Raw genomic sequence first — 17,943 nt, forward strand, 5'->3', positions numbered from 1 at the left:
AAAAACTGAAATATCACATGGTCATAAGTATTCAGACCCTTTGCTCAGTATTTAGTAGAAGCACCCTTTTGATCTAATACAGCCATGAGTCGTTTTGGGAAAGATGCAACAAGTTTTTCACATCTGGATTTGGGTATCCTCTGCCATTCCTCCTTGCAGATCCTCTCCAGTTCTGTCAGGTTGGATGGTAAACGTTGGTGGACAGCCATTTTCAGGTCTCTCCAGAGATGCTCAATTGGGTTTAAGTCAGGGCTCTGGCTGGGCCATTCAAGAACAGCCACGGAGTTGTTGTGAAGCCACTCCTTCGTTATTTTAGCGGTGTGCTTAGGGTCATTGTCTTGTTGGAAGGTAAACCTTCAGCCCAGTCTGAGGTCCAGAGCACTCTGGAAAAGGTTTTCGTCCAGGATATCCCTGTACTTGGCCGCATTCATCTTTCCCTCGATTGCAACCGGTCGTCCTGTCCCTGCAGCTGAAAAACTGCTGAGTGTACATTACTGAGAAATAAAATGAACTTTTTTGATTTTTGGAAAATGGCTGCAATGAAACAAAGAGTGAAAAATTTAAAGGGGTCTGAATACTTTCCGTACCCACTGTGAGTTCAGTTAACTGTGTGTCAAACTGTTCACCCCTGTCCCAATTCCACTACAGTGCAATATGAAACATAACTCGCAGTAGGGCTGGACAATAATAACAATTTTATTGCGATATAATTTTTTTCAATAATAATATAACAAATGTTCAATAAATATTCAATAAATGTTTGATTTTATTCACTTGAATCTTACTTAATTTTTTTATTAAGATGTTTATTTTGTTGAGGAAAAAGGACTGAAAAAAGCTTTTACTTGATGTTACTCATGCGTATTTGTTGACAAAGAAGATTTTATCATAATTGTTTTGAATCTCCCACCTCAGATTTGTGAAGTGATCCTCTGTTTGGCCTCAAGTGTTGACCACAAAGAAGAGTTTAAACCACAATTAACCATCAGGTTTCTTCAACTTTACCTCAGGAGCAAAAGTCAGCCTTTAAACTCGAAAGAAATAAAGATTTGATACTTATTGTGATAATTATCGATATCGAAAGATATGAAACCTTTTATCTTGATAACATTTTTTGCCATATCGTCCAGCCCTAACTCGCAGTAAAGCCAACTAGTTTTGATTAAATGGAAAAACAAAGAAAAAGGAAGGCCTTTTTGTTAACTGTGTTCATTTGAATGCATCTTAGTCTTCTGCCTGTGTGGGAATAATGAAATGAAAGTGTATTTTTATTGTCCACATTATTGGCTAAATATCTTTTGGAAGTTGGTGTACGGAGTGTTATGCTTATCTGTTAGTAACGTTCTGTCTCTTGCAGTGGAGAACACTCTCTCTGCTGCAGTGTTGTACTAGTGAAACCATCACTATCCACAAGGCTGAACAGCACAGAGCTTTCAAACAGAACAGACTATTGGACCGAGTTATTTTATTCACCCGACCAGAGCAGGTTGAAAGTTGTTGAATGTGGTGTAGTGAGTGCTGTTCGTTGAACTCATTTGCCAGAACTAGAGTTTGGTGCTCCAATAACAGCTCTAGGTGATGTCATATGAATTTTTAACAAAATACTTTCCCCCTTTCCTAGTCCCTCCTTGCCTGTCTTGAAGATGGTACACCATCAGGGTGCTGCAGTGTGCTCTTACATTGAGTTGTGCTTGTTTCGTTTCATAAACATAATTATTTGCTTGCTACAGAAGCGCTATACAAAATTTCCACTGTAATCAACTTAACTAATAAACAACTCTCAAACATTCGACAACATTCAAAAACTGGACTGAACTTAAGGCTTAAAGTCTTCAAACATTGGTTGCATCATGTCATGTGTGACTTTACATGGACTTTAAACTAGTTAGATGTACATGGCAACCACAGAATTACCACGGTTAATGCTAGTCTCAACGTAGCAACTAGCAATGGGTACATGGACAGAGAAAAGTTTACGTTACATCAAAATTTGAAAATACTCGCTTACCATGAATACATAACAAAGTTGCACCGAAGAAGCACAGGCCAAAACGGATCGAGCGCGAAGCGAAGGTTATTTCAAACGACTGTTATGAGAAAATTCCAGAACAACTGTGGGGTGGTTGTTATACATTCATGCCAATAAAGTTAATTTGCATTTCAGAGAGAGAAAGCCAACCCTATAACCCAGAACATGGGTTACTCTTTGAAAAATAACCCAGAAACCCAAACAACCCAGGAATTGGGTCAAAATATTAGCCCTATAACCCAGAAAATGGTTACTCTCTGAAAAAATAACACATAATTTTAACCCAAAACAACTAACCCAGAAAATGGGTTGAAGAAATAACCCAGGAGTTTTTAGTGTTACACAACATTGGCGAACAAACTAATTTCTGTAACTTTATTTTGGCTTTTTCACAAGTAGGTAAATCGTTACCTTCAGGGCATGTCTATTAAGTCAATTCACATACCGCAGCAATGCGCACACACACACACACACACACACACACACACTCACACCGGTGCAGAGCACAAGGGGCTTCCATTCAACTTTAACAACTAACAACTGCACTGTAGTAAAGTTATGACATAACTAAAGTTCCACAGAAAGCAACATGAAAAACAGCTGCAGGCATCAAACGTACTGCATTCATTATTTAGTGAGCTTCAAATGAGGCTTACTGTTTACACGGTTTCTCTTGACTGTCCCTCAGTATCACAACATTAGTCCATCACCGAGCCTGCTTGCCACATTAGCTTCATTGCGGTTGTTGTGGTGCTTGCCATCCTCTGCAGTTGGCTAAGCCAATAGCGCAGAATTTAAATTTTGCGCTTATCGCGACAGCCCTAGATCAGTGCACTTCCAAAGGACAAGATTGACAGGCAGCTCCTCCATTGCTGGCTATTTTAAATTTTTGTCAAAATTTCTGTACCTGAGCAGACTGTACCCATTTTTGAACTCGCTGAAAAGCTCACTTTTTTTACTTTATAAAAATCACAAGGTATGGAAAATATTACACTATTAATGAAGTAGATCTTTCAGGCTTATGTTCGGGCTTTGGATTTTGTCTCCTATCAGTATCATTGTAAGGGCATTTTAATTTTTATAAACAGGAGGAATTATTTGTTTCACTGTACCTATGGGCACCTGAAAATTGTGATCTATCCCTTTGATAGACAGTTCTTACAGAAGGCTGTTACAAAGCACTTTCTGGCCAGAGTTGGGGCACCCTCACACTGGGACTGCACTTAAGCTGATTTACCACTGACCAAATTTGCATCACAATAGCAGAAAGGCCCTGCTCTCTTGCTTTGGGAGCTTTATAATCTTTGTTCGCTAGCCAATATAGGGCAGTTGCCTTGGGTCACTGGATCAGCTTTCATTACATCTGAAAATGAGAGAATATATTCTCTCTGTGGTTTCTGGTAGTAACACAGCCTCAGGCTCTCAAATCAGCATTGATGAAATGCTGACTGACACATCTAATAATTGCAATCTTGCTGGATGATCATGACAATACAACTACACTTTAAATTGTAACTTCCATTGATATTATTAATAATCTTAAAGGTTCAGTGTGTAATATTTCTGAGGATCTATTGACAGACATGCAATATAAGATCCATAACTTTGTTTTCAGTGGTGTGGAAAGAATGAACATAATCACATAATGAACCATTATGTTTTTATTACCTTAGAATGAGACATTTTTATCTACATAACCGTGGGCACCCCCTTCCATTGACGTTGCCGCGTTGCATCGTTATGTTTCTACAGTAGCTGAAAACGGACAAACAGCGCCACAGAGCGTTTTTCGTCACTTTGTTCTTCTTTTTCTACTTCTGGTAGAATTCAGGCAGTGCAGACACTCATCACTATGATGAATCCGTAAGTTAGAAGAAGTAGTAGTTATAATATACTGCAGGGGTTGGCAAATACGTTTTGCATCAGAACCACATTCTCTACCATTAGATCGTGGATGTGAATATAAGCCATAATATTGAGTTGCTTTAACATGTCGTTCAGTTAGCTTAGTTGGTAAGGCGCAGGACTTGCAACCCAAGGGTTGAGTGTTTGATCCCACCACGGGACAACTTTTTTTTTCTCTCTCTTAGACAAATGGATTCTGCAGCGAATGTTTCTAAGATTACAGCATGTGCTGCAGTGTATGTGTTTCAGTGTTTGATCCTCATCCATCAACCTATGGACGCTTTTGCATTTCCCCAGTATCTCCAGGCAGAGGACATTTAGGGGAATCACGTTTTCTGACGGCTCTTTCATAGGTGTGTCAAGCAGGCTACAGACTATTTTAATGTTGTTCAGAATTTTAAATAATATAAAAAATACCAAATCATTTTTTTATTTAGATTTTTTACCGCTATGAAAGTGCCGTAATCTGGCAGCAGGCCAGATGTTATTGCTGGAGGGCAGTTTTGGCGAGGGTCCATAATCACAGAGAGAATTATTGTGTTTCCCTTGTCAATGTTTGTATAAACTTTATCTAATGTGTGGTTTATAAAGGACTGTGGTGCAGAAAGAGTGACGGTGTTTCACACTCTTGGCTTACATTTTCCATGTTATCTCAAGTCACAATAACATATGGTTTATGGTTTTACTAAATAATATTTCTTAATAAATCTACCTAAAGAAACCTCATTTCTTGACTGGCCACTCTCTGCTGTCTCAGAAGAGACACCTTTTGTGCTCTGTCACGCACCATAGCTGTCCTATGCTCTTTGAAAGGTTAAGGGGCAGTGGTAGACTGGAGAGTTGGTTGCAATTCACAATTATCACCACAAGATACACACTAGATAGATTTTCAAAAAAGGTCACTGCAACGAAACTTTATTGTCCCTGGTGAGACTGTTTAGTGTCTGCGCTGCCCTCAAAGTACTACAATAGTGATTATATATTAGTATTAAAATTTGAAACTTTGAAGTAGGTTTTAACATTTCTGTGTTGATCCTTCTTGTCTCTTTTCAGGCTGACTCTGCACTTACCAAAGGACGTGAGTTTGATAGCGGTAGCTGCCCAACAAAACCAGGGCAGAGGTCAGTACTCCAGTACACTGTAAACCTGCATACACAACATCCACATATATACCTCAAATGTATTAACTTACCAAAGTTTCAGTTGCATTCATTTTTGACACCGGTGTTTGGTACCACATCTCACCTTTTACACCAAAATTATTAGATATTGTTATATAATTATTATTATATACATATATTAGCAGAAGGCTTTTAAATCACAGATAAACTAAAAGTAGTCTAAAATTGACTCCTTTCACATTGCTAATAGTTAGTTTGCTTTTTCTGGGGTTTTTTTGTGATGTGACACAATCGACATCACGAGATAACATTACTTGATAACGCAGTGGATAAAACACATGCCTGTGGTGTAGGAAGGACACTTAACCCCATAGTTTCTCCAGAGGCATGTGACATACTTAGCAAAAACAGCAGAAAGTAGCAAGTAGGCCACTGACATGGTGCTTGTGTTCTCTGAAAGAGGGGTACAGATGACCGAGGTCCAGGGGGGGCCCATGCAAAGGTCTATGGTTGACCCTTAAATGGGATCAAGTACAACATTAACACTTTTTTTCAGATGTATTTACATGATAAATAAATGTATTATTATCATTCTAACATATCATACTTGTCATCTGATAATCCGCCCCCCACTGTTATTGTAAAAATGGTATGGTCGAAACACTTGGCCGTTCAGATGTGCAGGACCCGCAAATATAAAGCAAGTCACTTTAAGCGAACACTGCATCTGTCAGGGGCCCAAAAAAAGAAAAGCCTAAACACACAGAGAAAAATAAAGTCATAGGGAAGTAGGGCCGGGGCGATTCGTCAATGTAGTCGACAAAATCTATTACTTAAATACATGGACCCGCATTACGTGAGCCGAAGCGTTGCTGCATCCGGTGTTAGTAGGATTCCCCCGGTCAAGCTCCAGTTACAAGACTGCGCCTTCAACCGTCTAAAGTTTGGGAGTATTTTAAACAGACATTCAACAATGTGCTGCTCTGTGAGCTCTGTGATTGGAAACAGCTTCACTGCAGCACAACTGCTGTCCACGAATACGTGAAGCAGCATGAAAATGTGAAACAAAAGTATCCCAGAGCCCTGACGGCTAGGGTTGGGCGATGTCTACAAAATTTCCATCGGACGATGGACATTGAAACATTGGGATGGACGATGGCATCGGGGCGTGCGCGTGGGGGGGTATAGAGGTCGTCTTATGTGCATGTGTTCACTCACACAGACTTGGTAGCCTATGACGTTTTTTCCGGATTAATCCAGAATTCCGAATTTTCCGACCTGAAAATGGTACCCACGTGAATCATGCAGATCTGTAATAAAAAAGAATGGGGGGGGGGGGGGTACAGGACCTGGCCGAGTGAAATGGAAAGGATCTAGGTTGACGTGTGTACAGTTTTCTTCCTTTCTAAGTATCAAGGATGTGCGTTTACGCTCAGCTGCCAATTCCACACCTGCACAGTGTGTACCACAGGCGCTCTCGCGCATCAGTGGTACGTAACGTGTTGGGCAGTAATAGGCCTACTGCAAAATTACTTTTCCCAGTAAAGAGTAATGTAACGGATTACTATTTCCAAAACAGTTGTTTTATTACAGTTACTAATCCAAGTAACGCTGCGCTACTGAACGCACCATCGCCGGCGTGAATACGTGATGGCGCTGCAGCTCAGTGGCACCAGACCTTATGTTTTTAAAGTCAGCTGTTAGCCAAGAAGCTAAAGGACAACTGGAGAACAGGGAGAGAGCGGTATTTTCGACAGCTGTAAGAAACGTCATTGCCATTACTGTGTCACAGTCTAAGATGCAAAGAACATTGTCGTCCGTTGTAAACTGTTTTAAAAAGTTTTCTACCGCGAACAGTTCTACATTTATAGTTAGGCTAATTGAAGCATCAGCTAAAGCAACACAGCAACGTGAAACTCAGAGAGAATCTCCGGCCGCTGCTGCCAGTGATGCTTGGACTCATCGGTAGAGAGTGGCGTTATAATAGGCTATCACCCAGTAGTGGGCCTAAGTAGAGTAGCTAATATTACTTTTTTAAGGAAGTGGGTCTATAGCCTATGCTAAGTAACTAGTAGGTAATATTATTTCTGAGTAACTCGCCCAACACTGAGTTGACAATAAGGATCAGATAAATTGGCAATGTTTTGATTATTGCTTGTTATAGGCTCTGTCTAATATTTACTTTGACTTTGTTGTCTATTGATCACTCATGTAGCCTATACACTTTGCTGTGTGAATGGTTGCTTTTTCAGTCGTCCTTATGTTAAAGGTTTTGGCATGTTATTAATTAATTTCTTGTGAATGGTTGTGACAGGGTTTAGGCTATATAAGCCCTTTTCGCACGGGTCTCTCCGCGCTCCTCATCAACAGACAGGCAAACAAGCGCTCCGCGAGGCAACGGCTTCTGTGTAACTGGCGCGATCCCGTTAAACTGTCGCAGTCGTTCTCATCTCACGCACACGCCCGCCTGCTGCCAGAGCTGAAATGTCAAACTTTTTCCTACAGTTTCCAACAGATAGAGACTGATCAGCTGTTTGAGTTTCCTGAAGAATATAAGTGTTTCTTTAACAGTCAGGCCTCCAGGTCTTAAACACGCGACAACCTTTGCTGCTGTCTCTTATTCATTAAAAATCATCTATTAACTTCAACTGAACTAATTTGAAAGTTAGTAGTTATATTATTTAGTTAAACACTCAATTATTTCATGTTTCATGTTGCACATTTAGCTGTTGAGGTTTGGTAAAAAATGAATACAAAATAATAATTTTTATAGAGAGGTTGCGATGACGCAGTGGATTAGACCCTTGTCTTTGATTCCCACTGCAACACATCCATTAAATAACTTATTGTCATGGGTTCTGCTTTACCTTCCATGTTAGAGCCACCGCCAGTTTAATCGGGGTGTAGGGTGGTCTCTGTATATTTTCCTGCTTTTTTGCCCTTTGCCAATCACATGCCTGATTTCTTCATCGCTTTCATGTTAAAAGTAATTTCTGCCCCGCTGTTGTCATGGTAACATAACGTTACACCGTGTGTCTTCTAACGTTCGGCCGTTTCATATTTTCTGTTACGTGCCACGTATAAGCGAGAAAACAGCTGAAAGTAACATTAAAGACAATCTGTGACTGTCTGCACAGTCTGTGAATCGTTTCAGTTGTTTTCTTTGGCACACACTGATGCAGAAATCTGAATATTGAAATAAATACATGTCAGAAACATTTAAAGTTTTAAGTAAAGTAGACTAATTCTCACAACACATCAGTGACAAGGAAATTTGATTCATTTTAAGATTGTCATTATTCTAATGTGCTTCATCTGTATGATTGAATAAAATACTGATTTATTGATTAGACATGTTTTTGATATTTATTCTGGATAAATTAAAAACTTTTTTGCGAAATTAAGGATTTTTTATTTTATTTTGCCATTTCCATCAACCTTTTCTAATGCAATACTTCAAAATGCACATTAAAAAACGTTGATGGAAACACGGCTTTTGTAGCAAAGTGTCATTTCTTCAGTGTTGTCACATGTAAAGATATAATCAAATATTTACAAAAATGTGAGGGATGCACTCACTTCTGTGAGATACAATGTCTATATATATATATTTCAGTGTTTCCTCTAGGATTTTTTTCAGCAGCGGGGGCAGGCCAAAATCCTGCGGTCCCACTCCCCCATCCCCCCTTTTTTTCCTCACTGTGTATTCTCTACTCTGTTTTTCTATTGCCCTCCTCTCTGCTGTCTCTCATTTGTGTGCTAGTACTGGGGCCGCCGAGCACTGAAAATGTTTACTCAAAACTTCAATAAAAAATCAAGTAAAGGTTAAATTACCATTTTATATACATACTTAAGGAAAAGTACAAAAGTACTTGGTTAGTAAACTCCAGAATGTACAAGTTACTTTGTGTTTTAACATTCATACAGTTATTTTAATTTTTTAAATCTACATGAAGGTATCATTATATCACTTTAAAATCACACTTGCTTGCTGCAGCTTACTATTGTTGCCTGTTCCTTTTATTATGGACAGTAGCCAACCACCCACTTGCTTTGATGTGAAAGGCGCTGCACAGATCTGCCTTCTCCAACAACACAGGTTCCCAATATGATCAGATTATTTCTAAATTACCTATAAACATAATCTTTACAAACCAAAGAATTATCGAGGCAATAACACGGGAGCAGCCCGATGTTGAAGGAAGTCCAACAGGACCGTTGTATACTAACTGGTATTACTACCCATTCCCCTCTAGGCCCTGTCCATGTATTGAGCCATGTGCCTACACATGTTAGCCACTATGGTGCCTGACAGGAGCTTCCGTGTTGTGCAGAGGCAGGTTATTGGCCGGTAGTTGAATGGGATTGTTACCTTCTGGGGACCCTTCATGGTCAGGACTGTCCGTCCTTCTGGGTGGGTCCCATCCATCAGCAGTTGGTTCATTTGTGCTGCCAAGCGTTCATGGAGTGCAGTTAGTTTCTTCAGCCAGTAGGTGTGGATCATGTCAGGGCCTGGTGCTGTCCATAACACTCTTTCTTGGATGTCTGCCATTGTAATGATTACTGGATCTTGTTCTGGGAGATGGCTGTGATCTGTTCTTAGATCCACTAGCCATATACTGTATATATAGCTTGACAATAACGGCGCCCCGATGGCCCGGGGCCAATAAAAAGTAATGTCGGGACTGTTGAACTAGCAACTCACAAAAACATTAGTATTAAAAGTTGTTTTGCAGCTCTTGGCGCGCACCGTTGGCCAATCAAGAGTTGTAGTGACGTGACAATTGGTTGTCAAATGTTATTTCTCTAATCTCAATCAAGTAGCCACCTCTGGGTCTGAAAAGTGAAACCATGCAGACGTAATTTAAAGCTGTATTCTTTCTAATGGCCCAAGGGGGCGAATCCGCTGGTTGCATAAAGAAGTCTGGTTCCATTAGAATTGATGACTACTTCTCATCTGAATTATTATCTCATTAAACACTTTCCTAATAAGTTTATTGTCTCAGTCACTAGTTTCAAATCTCATAAGATGATGTTCATTTAGGAAATTATGGTCCTATTTAGTGGGAAATAGACAAGAAAACAGCCTATGTTTTAGGGCAGGACTACCTAGGTAGGTTTATTGTCACAATATAACAAGTTATAGAGTGAAATTGAGTTTTGTATCTCCCTTCTGCTACGTAGCAGACAATATACATTAATAAAGAATCAATTATGAAAAATGGTAAACAGAAATAAACTATCATCAGTGGAGCAGTGCTGAGGATGAATTAGAGTTTAAGAGTCTGATAGCTTGGGGGAAGAAGCTGCTCTGCAGTCTGGTGGTGCAGCAGCAGAAACTTCTATATGTATATAATTTATAAACTTTGCACAAAAATGAAGTGATTCAATTGTGTTTGATAGATTATTTCTTTGTTGTAACAATGCTTCTTGGCAATAAATCTTGTACCATCAGAAACCCTTTTTATGTCCCTTTTTAAATGGTGCCACATCTGTAAGGAACATGCATTTGTGGGATGAGCAGCAGAGCTGAGTATGTGGATTGCACCCATGAAAAATTTAACAAACCTGACAATGCCAAACAGCTTTTTTTTGCTGTTGTCTCATGTTTGGTGTTATTTGGTGGATCCGGCGTCATTGCGTTGACAATTGGCATTTGGATGGTCGGTGTCTTTGGCGTTTGTTGGTCGTCTGGCAGTCAACTTTTTCTTTTTTTTCTCCCACCCCTATTGGCTACTGGGGGTCTTACCTGCCTGTCGCTGGAGTCGGTGCGGCGCGGTTGTGGCGTCTCACTCTCACTAATAACTACATTCTGTAACAGGCTTATGAACACACACATACAGACACATTCACCCACACGCACACAGACACACACAGTCTCACATATAGACACACATACAAACAAAGGTTGTCCCTGGCAGAATTATTCTTGATGCTTTTCTTACTTATTTAAATGAATTGTTATTATTACAGCTCTCACGGCTGTACTGTGTTGTTTATTTATGTTGCTTGACTGTTTCTCGTTTTTATTTCTCTCTCAGTTGTCCTCTTGTGTCAGCTGTTTATTGCTGCTGTTTGGCTGTGTATGCCCCCCGGAAGAAAAAAAGTCAAATGCATTATCCAGTGCACTTTTAAAGCAAAATAAATAGCTTGGATCTATGAAGAATTCTGCTCTAGTAAACTAATTTGATGACACAGCAAAAAAGTCTACATGTTTATTTAATGTTTTTACACCAACCCTAAATCAAAGAATAATTAGTAAGTAATTTCTAGGGCTGACCCCCAATATACATTTCAATGTTTAATGTTGTAAATAAACATGGAAAAAGAATAAAACTTTCAACAAATGTTTTTAAAGTGCGTAAATAAATCCAAAATTGTAACCCTAACCCTGGGTCGTCAGTGTGCATGCATAGGCGTAGCGTGTTTATGTGTGGTACGGAAGAGGAACACTTGCTGAAGAGACTGAGCCCTGGCTTCACTGGTGTTGTGCCGAGTTGTCCACACCTTGCAGCACTTTCGGATAATTTATCACCATTGATGAACCACACAAAAAATATTTTATCATTTTTAAATAGCTGGCTACTTGAAATAGACCCGCGAGGAACAGCGACCTGCATGCAGTTGTTGCAGCAGGGCAAAAACTCCGGTGACCGGTGAAAAAGACCGGTGAATGACAGGCGAGAGAGAGAGAAAAGCAGGGTTCGAGTTACGTGGGAGCAAAAATGGTTACAAATAATGTATTTTTCATTGTAATTAGTACTATTATTTACATTAAAGAAGATAAACAGACTTAAATGAACACACATTCGTAATGAACTACGCTGTGCATCGCATGACTGACAGGATGGCTGCACTTCTCCACCATCAGCTACTATCGTGCGCACATTTTTGACCGAACAGGTTGAGGCAGCGACCTGCGAAAATGAATGGAGGCTACTCGCAATATTATTGCTACATTTTGTTTGAAGTTCACATAACGTGACCCCGCACCGTTACTCAGCCTGCCTGCATTTAGAGAAAGAGAGAGAGCGAGAGAGAGAGCAAGCATTGCACACAGTTTCAGGGCTTGTCCGCGACTAGGCCTACTGAATTGTCCCTAGCAAAATTGTAGCCTAATCAAAACATTTAAGAGATGAAGAGCAGTGTGCTAGTACAGTCCCAGACGGGCTCTGTATCTGTCAGACGGGTACCCCTTTAGACCATAGGCCTATAGTACCACATAAGCAGAGCAATAAGGCAGGGTAATGCACAGCAGAGGGACAGGTAGCTTTTGTTAAAATATTATGACTTAATTCTCATTAGATTGTGATTTTATTTTGTCTCAAAATATATTCTGCAAATATCAGAGAACACAGATATGTGGGAGATATTCTGATTCTGTGCAGAAAGTTTTGAACATGAGCAGAAAAGCTGCTGAAACACAGGAGCTATTAAAGTTCAGGAATTTGTAACTGAATTAGGCTAAGCTAATTTATCATTGGGGTGAAAAGGTGCCACATGCACATTTAAAAAGATTTTAGTGTGCTTCAGGCATGCCTGCATGTATGTATACTGACTAAATGAGAAAAGTTGATCTACAGGAGAAACATATCTGACAGCAAAACATAATGCCTGGGAGCTTTACTGCATTATATTACACTATATTATTTATATTTTGAATTGTCACCTGAATTTTGTGTTTCCTTTTATTTAAAGACATTTCCTCAATAAATTGGTGCAGAAAAATTCACCAGAATGCAGGAAATTAAGTGTTTAAAACCCAAAGATTCCCCCTAATTAATATTATCAGTGTTAATTTTTATCAGTAGTAATTATAAAAATTATAATAAATGTAGGGTGTACCCAGCCTTTCGCCCGATGTCAGCTGGGATTGGCTTCAGTCCCAATCGGTTGACGATAGATGGATGGATTTTTGGCCTATGATATTTAATAATTAAGATGTAGATCAATGATTTATAGGTAAAGTAGTTATAAGGTTCTGTTTAACAAATGGCATAAGGTAGCAACAGAAAATGAGACAATTGATAGTTACTGTGTAGAGGTCCTTTACTGTTGCTTTATAAATGTACTTTATATGTACATTTATAAAGCAACACTATACTGTACTGGGTAAGCAGCAGCAGGAGGATGGATCGGAGCATGAAAGCAGGTGAATACAAGAAAGATTTCTGGGCTGGGCTAAGCCCCCAATGTTTCAAGAGCCTGGAAGCACCCCAGCGATGCTGTATACATTGTGTAAACACCTTATTTTGAAAACTGGATGTTGTCACATGTGTATCCTCATGCTAAATTTACCAAGACCGGTGAAATTTATAGTATATTGTATATGGTGCTAGTACAATTAAGACTTCATAGCCTCTCTTCAGGTAAGAATCTCATACTGCAACACTTGTCTTTGTAAAGTGATGACAGAATAAAATTCAGCGCGTTACCATAAAGGCTCAAATACATGTGCACTCCAAATTTAGCTGCCGTGTTGTCACAAACGAGTGACAGTGGAAACATCTCTAAGCTGTTCAAACCCTGAACGGTACCATAGTTCCCACAAAAGAAAAGTGGTTGTCTCGATTCGGATTCGGAAGTGTGTGAGCTTGGGTGCCAAAGTGTGTTAGGTATGGGCGGTGATGGGGCAGTGGTTAAGACGCATGCCTTTGGTGTCAGAGACCTGGGTTCTACTCCTCACTGTGACACGTCCGCCAATGTGTCCCTGAGCAAGACACTTAACTCCTAGTTGCTCCAGAGGAGTGCAACCTCTGACATAAATAGCAATTGTAAGTTGCTCTTGATTAAAGTGTCAGCTAAATGAATAAATGCAAAAGCTTACGACCTTACAGCAGCAGGGACGGAGCAAAACACAAAAAAAACATATTTAAACTTAGTGGTCTGTTATTAAAAGAAGTGTTGCCATCGCTTGGGACTGCTACATCTAATATATAGTGGAACAAATTAGATTGTGTCGGGCCACCATAGTCTAGTTAATGGAAAGTAAGTTAAGGGAAACACTGTGTGTGTGTGTGTGTGTGTGTGTTCCACATACACTGGATACATTTATATATATGTTAGTGTTTTTTTTATCCTGCGTGAAAGGGGCTTTAGTGTCCCCTTGTATATTGCCTTTGTTTGCTGTTGCAGGTCGTGGCAGGAATGCCTGGCTAAGCCCTCAGGGTTGTGCCATGTTCACTCTGGGGGTCCAGGTTGAGCTGAGCTCCAGGCTCGGACAGAGGATTCCCTTTCTGCAGCATCTGGTTGCTCTGGCGGTGGTGGAGGCTGTTCGCACCCTTCCTGGATACCAGGTATTAGCCTACACATCTTCTGTGATTTGGCCTATTCACTGTACATATGAATACACCCTTAATATCAAAGTAGTAGTATATAGAAGCTCAGTGCATTGGTTATTAAATGAAACTGTGTTAATTGATGATGTTTGAACGTATTTCAACCTTCATCAGGACATAGACCTGAGGGTGAAGTGGCCCAATGACATCTACTACAGTAACCTGATGAAGCTTGGGGGAGTACTGGTGACTTCCACTGTAATAGGATCAACCTTTCATCTGCTCATAGGTAACAACCTCCCCTTTATCACAGCGAATGAGACTGGATGCTTTAACTGACAGTTCTCTTTTTCACTCACATGCAATGACAGAGAGAGAGAGACCGAGAAAGGTCTTGGACAATTCTAGTGAGTTGGTGTATCCCAGTTCCGCAAGGCTGTATGCTAAATTTTGTGTTGATACAAATCAAAATTCAAAAAGTAGATTACTGTTTTTCAGATTATGCAAATTAGCAAAAATTACTTCCTGGTGGGCTTTTATGGTCCTAGAGGATTTTGTGTATAGCAAGCTGAGTTTGATATGTGTGTCAAATGTCAAGTAAATCACACTAACAAATTTTGGCCGTTAATTATAGTACCATCATCAGGCCTATTGGGTCATATTTCCTGTGAAAAATTTGCACATGATTTCCAGTTATGTGGAAACGTTTCATGTCTCTGGCTTATTCCAGCTCAGAGCAAATTTGGCGATGGCCCAAGACAACAAATATTAATAAACCAGTACAAACTCTTTGGCTTCTACTCCTTGGGATTTTTTAACCCTACTAAAGCCCTGATCATACAGAGTGCACTTTGCCTACAGTTTTTTTTTAAAGCTTGGTGTGATTTTTTAAACATTGTTTCTAGGCAACCACAGAATAATCTGGCCTTGCTTAATCATTATTTTGCTTTTGTAGTAAACAGATTTGTACCTTTTTTTATTATATAAGTATATTTAGCTTCTACTGTAATAGAATCAAATTTTAATCTGCTCATGGGTAACAACCTCCCCTTTATCACAGCGAATGAGACTGGAGGCTTTAACTGACAGGTCTCTTTTTCACTTACGTGTCTACATAAACCCTTCCTTCACATGAGCAACAGCCACCACTAGTTCGTCCTCCACTATTGTCATCTAATTGGACAATGGGGGGAAAAATGCCAGTAACATCGGGTCCTTTTCTGCTTTGAGTTGAAGATTTTTGTTATCAAAATGCCTACAGAAAACAATTAGAAAAAGGTAACTCTCACTTCCAAGAAATTGACCTGCATTAAGACAATCCAGATTAAGTCGCATTTAACATGAAACACCTACAGAAAGCAATAGGAGGAGAGAGAAGAGGGACGAGAAAGCACAAGACTACAGAAGAGGGAAGAAGTCAAGTTAGTAAAATGCATTAAAGGGATAAGGATGCACACAGGTGGAGAGGGAGAGGAGAGAGGAGCTCAGTGTAGTGGGGTAGTAAGGCACTATATGCTCTTTAAGATAAGATGGTGCCTGACCATTAAGAGCTTTGTAGGTGAGCAGAAGGATTTTAAATTCTATTCTGGATTTTACATGGAGCCAATGCAGAAAAGCTAAAACAGAATTATGATCTCTTTTCCTGGTTCCTGTCAGAACACATGCCGCCGCATTCTGGATCAGCTGGGGAGTCTTAAGGGACTTGTTCGAGGTGGTTGATAATTAAGAACTGCAGTAATCCAGCCTAGAAATAACAAATGTGGTTTTTTTTGAGACAGGATGTTCCTGATTTTTGCAATGTTACATGGGTGTAAAAGGCGTTCCATGAGATATGTTTTAATTATTATTTATTAGTTATGTTTTCAAACAAGTAATTCATTACTGTTAAACGTTTACCATATTTTCCTGTTCCTTTTATTGCCACAAGAAACAATATCCCTGAAGCATTTGCTGTTTCAATTTATTTCCTACTTCTTGGAGGGTAGCTGAGAACTACTGGAAGGTATTCAATCCTACGGTTGTGTCAGTACTCATGTGTAGCTCAGCTAGTGAGATGGCAGAGAGAGGACAGCCTTTACATTGTGGAAGTCATTAATCATTGACCTAGTTATCTCTCAACTTCTATTTACAGCATGTACTAAATAGAAAACTTGTCATGTCATTCTTTTCATTAACCGCTGAGTTACAGATTATGAGCCGCAGACGAGGCTATGCAATGTCGGTAGAATGAGTCTGTACATTCAAACTAGACATACCATAGACTACGCTCCCTCTGGACAATATAACCAACAATAAATTACAAAGGTTTCGTTTTTGGTAACACAAACAAGTTGTTTTTCTCAGTAAGTAACCCTGCAACTTTACAAGTTACTTTTTAATGGCTGTAATCATGCAATGTAACAAGTTACTTTTAAAAGTAGCATTACCCAACATTGGTCACCAATAGTAATAATACAGACTCTTGTAATACATTAACAGGCACCAGTGAAATACAGTCTCTGTTGTTTGCTCAAAATGATATTGTATTGTTTCTTTAATATGATGTGCCCTACAGGCTGCGGGTTCAATGTGACAAACAGTAACCCAACAGTGTGCATCAATGACCTGATCCAGCAGTACAACATACAGCATAACTGCAGTCTGCAGCCGCTGAGCTGCGCTCAGCTCATTGCTCGGACTGTCAGCTGCTTGGAGGCTCTCATCAGCAGCTTCCAACAAGGAGGTCCAGATGCCGTCCTACCCATCTACTACAAGAGATGGCTTCACAGGTGAGCACTGCACCCCCCCCCCCCCCCCCCCCCCCCCCCCCCCACTGGGCTTTAGACTTGATTCAGCTGGTACATTCATTAGGGCTGAACAATTAATCAAAATTACAATACATGGTATTCTAGAGACTTTGTTTGGTACAGATCCCTGAGATGTCACACCGTAATTCATTTTCATATGTTTTTTAATAAATATTAGAAAATTGATGCAAAATGATTGCAAATCTTCTTGCAATTGTAATATCAGTCAAAATAATCACAATTAGATAATTTTTCAAAATCGTTCAGCCCTAACATGCAAACATGAAATTTCTTTTGGTGGAGCTGTCCATACTAGGGATCAGGGCTTGACATTTACACCCGCCAACCCCCAGACACAAGTGGATTTAAGCAGTGGCGGGCAGAGGATGGGGGACTCGAGTCACATGACTTGACTCCAGTCGCAAATTTGAACTGAGACTTGCTTGACTATAAGAGACAAAAGACTCGACTTGACTTAGACTTGGTGTTCATGACTTGAGACTTGACTTAGACTTGAGACAGATGACTTGAAAATGACATGATTATTTTTAATGAATATTTGCATTCGCTCATTCCAACATTTGCACATAATCCTTCAACCATGTGTGCTTCACATAACGTTAGCGGTCCGGATCTTCATAACAGCGGCGTAGAAATAGACCGTTACATGTAGTACAACACATTCAAGGATTATGTTGTCGATGACGGCAGGAAGAAAAGAACAGTGGTATGCAAGGTCTGCAGCTCAAAAATCAGTGACACCATGACCACAACATCCAACTTCATCCGTCACTACAGAACCTATAAAGAAAGGTACGTTACGT

General features: G+C 39.9%; 1 protein-coding gene across 1 annotated transcript in view; it reads left to right on the top strand.

Annotated features, from left to right (window-relative positions):
• Positions 1-17,943, top strand: part of LOC123963799 (biotin--protein ligase-like) — a 65,362-nt gene that overhangs the window by 38,762 nt on the left and 8,657 nt on the right. Inside the window, exons 5-8 of the mRNA XM_046040845.1 lie at positions 4,988-5,055; positions 14,191-14,351; positions 14,508-14,622; positions 16,888-17,101. Of these exons, the coding sequence (XP_045896801.1) occupies positions 4,988-5,055; positions 14,191-14,351; positions 14,508-14,622; positions 16,888-17,101 (558 nt within the window). The remainder of the gene's footprint in view (positions 1-4,987; positions 5,056-14,190; positions 14,352-14,507; positions 14,623-16,887; positions 17,102-17,943) is intronic.

Source organism: Micropterus dolomieu, linkage group LG23, assembly GCF_021292245.1.
Source record: "Micropterus dolomieu isolate WLL.071019.BEF.003 ecotype Adirondacks linkage group LG23, ASM2129224v1, whole genome shotgun sequence".
NCBI lineage: Eukaryota > Metazoa > Chordata > Actinopteri > Centrarchiformes > Centrarchidae > Micropterus > Micropterus dolomieu.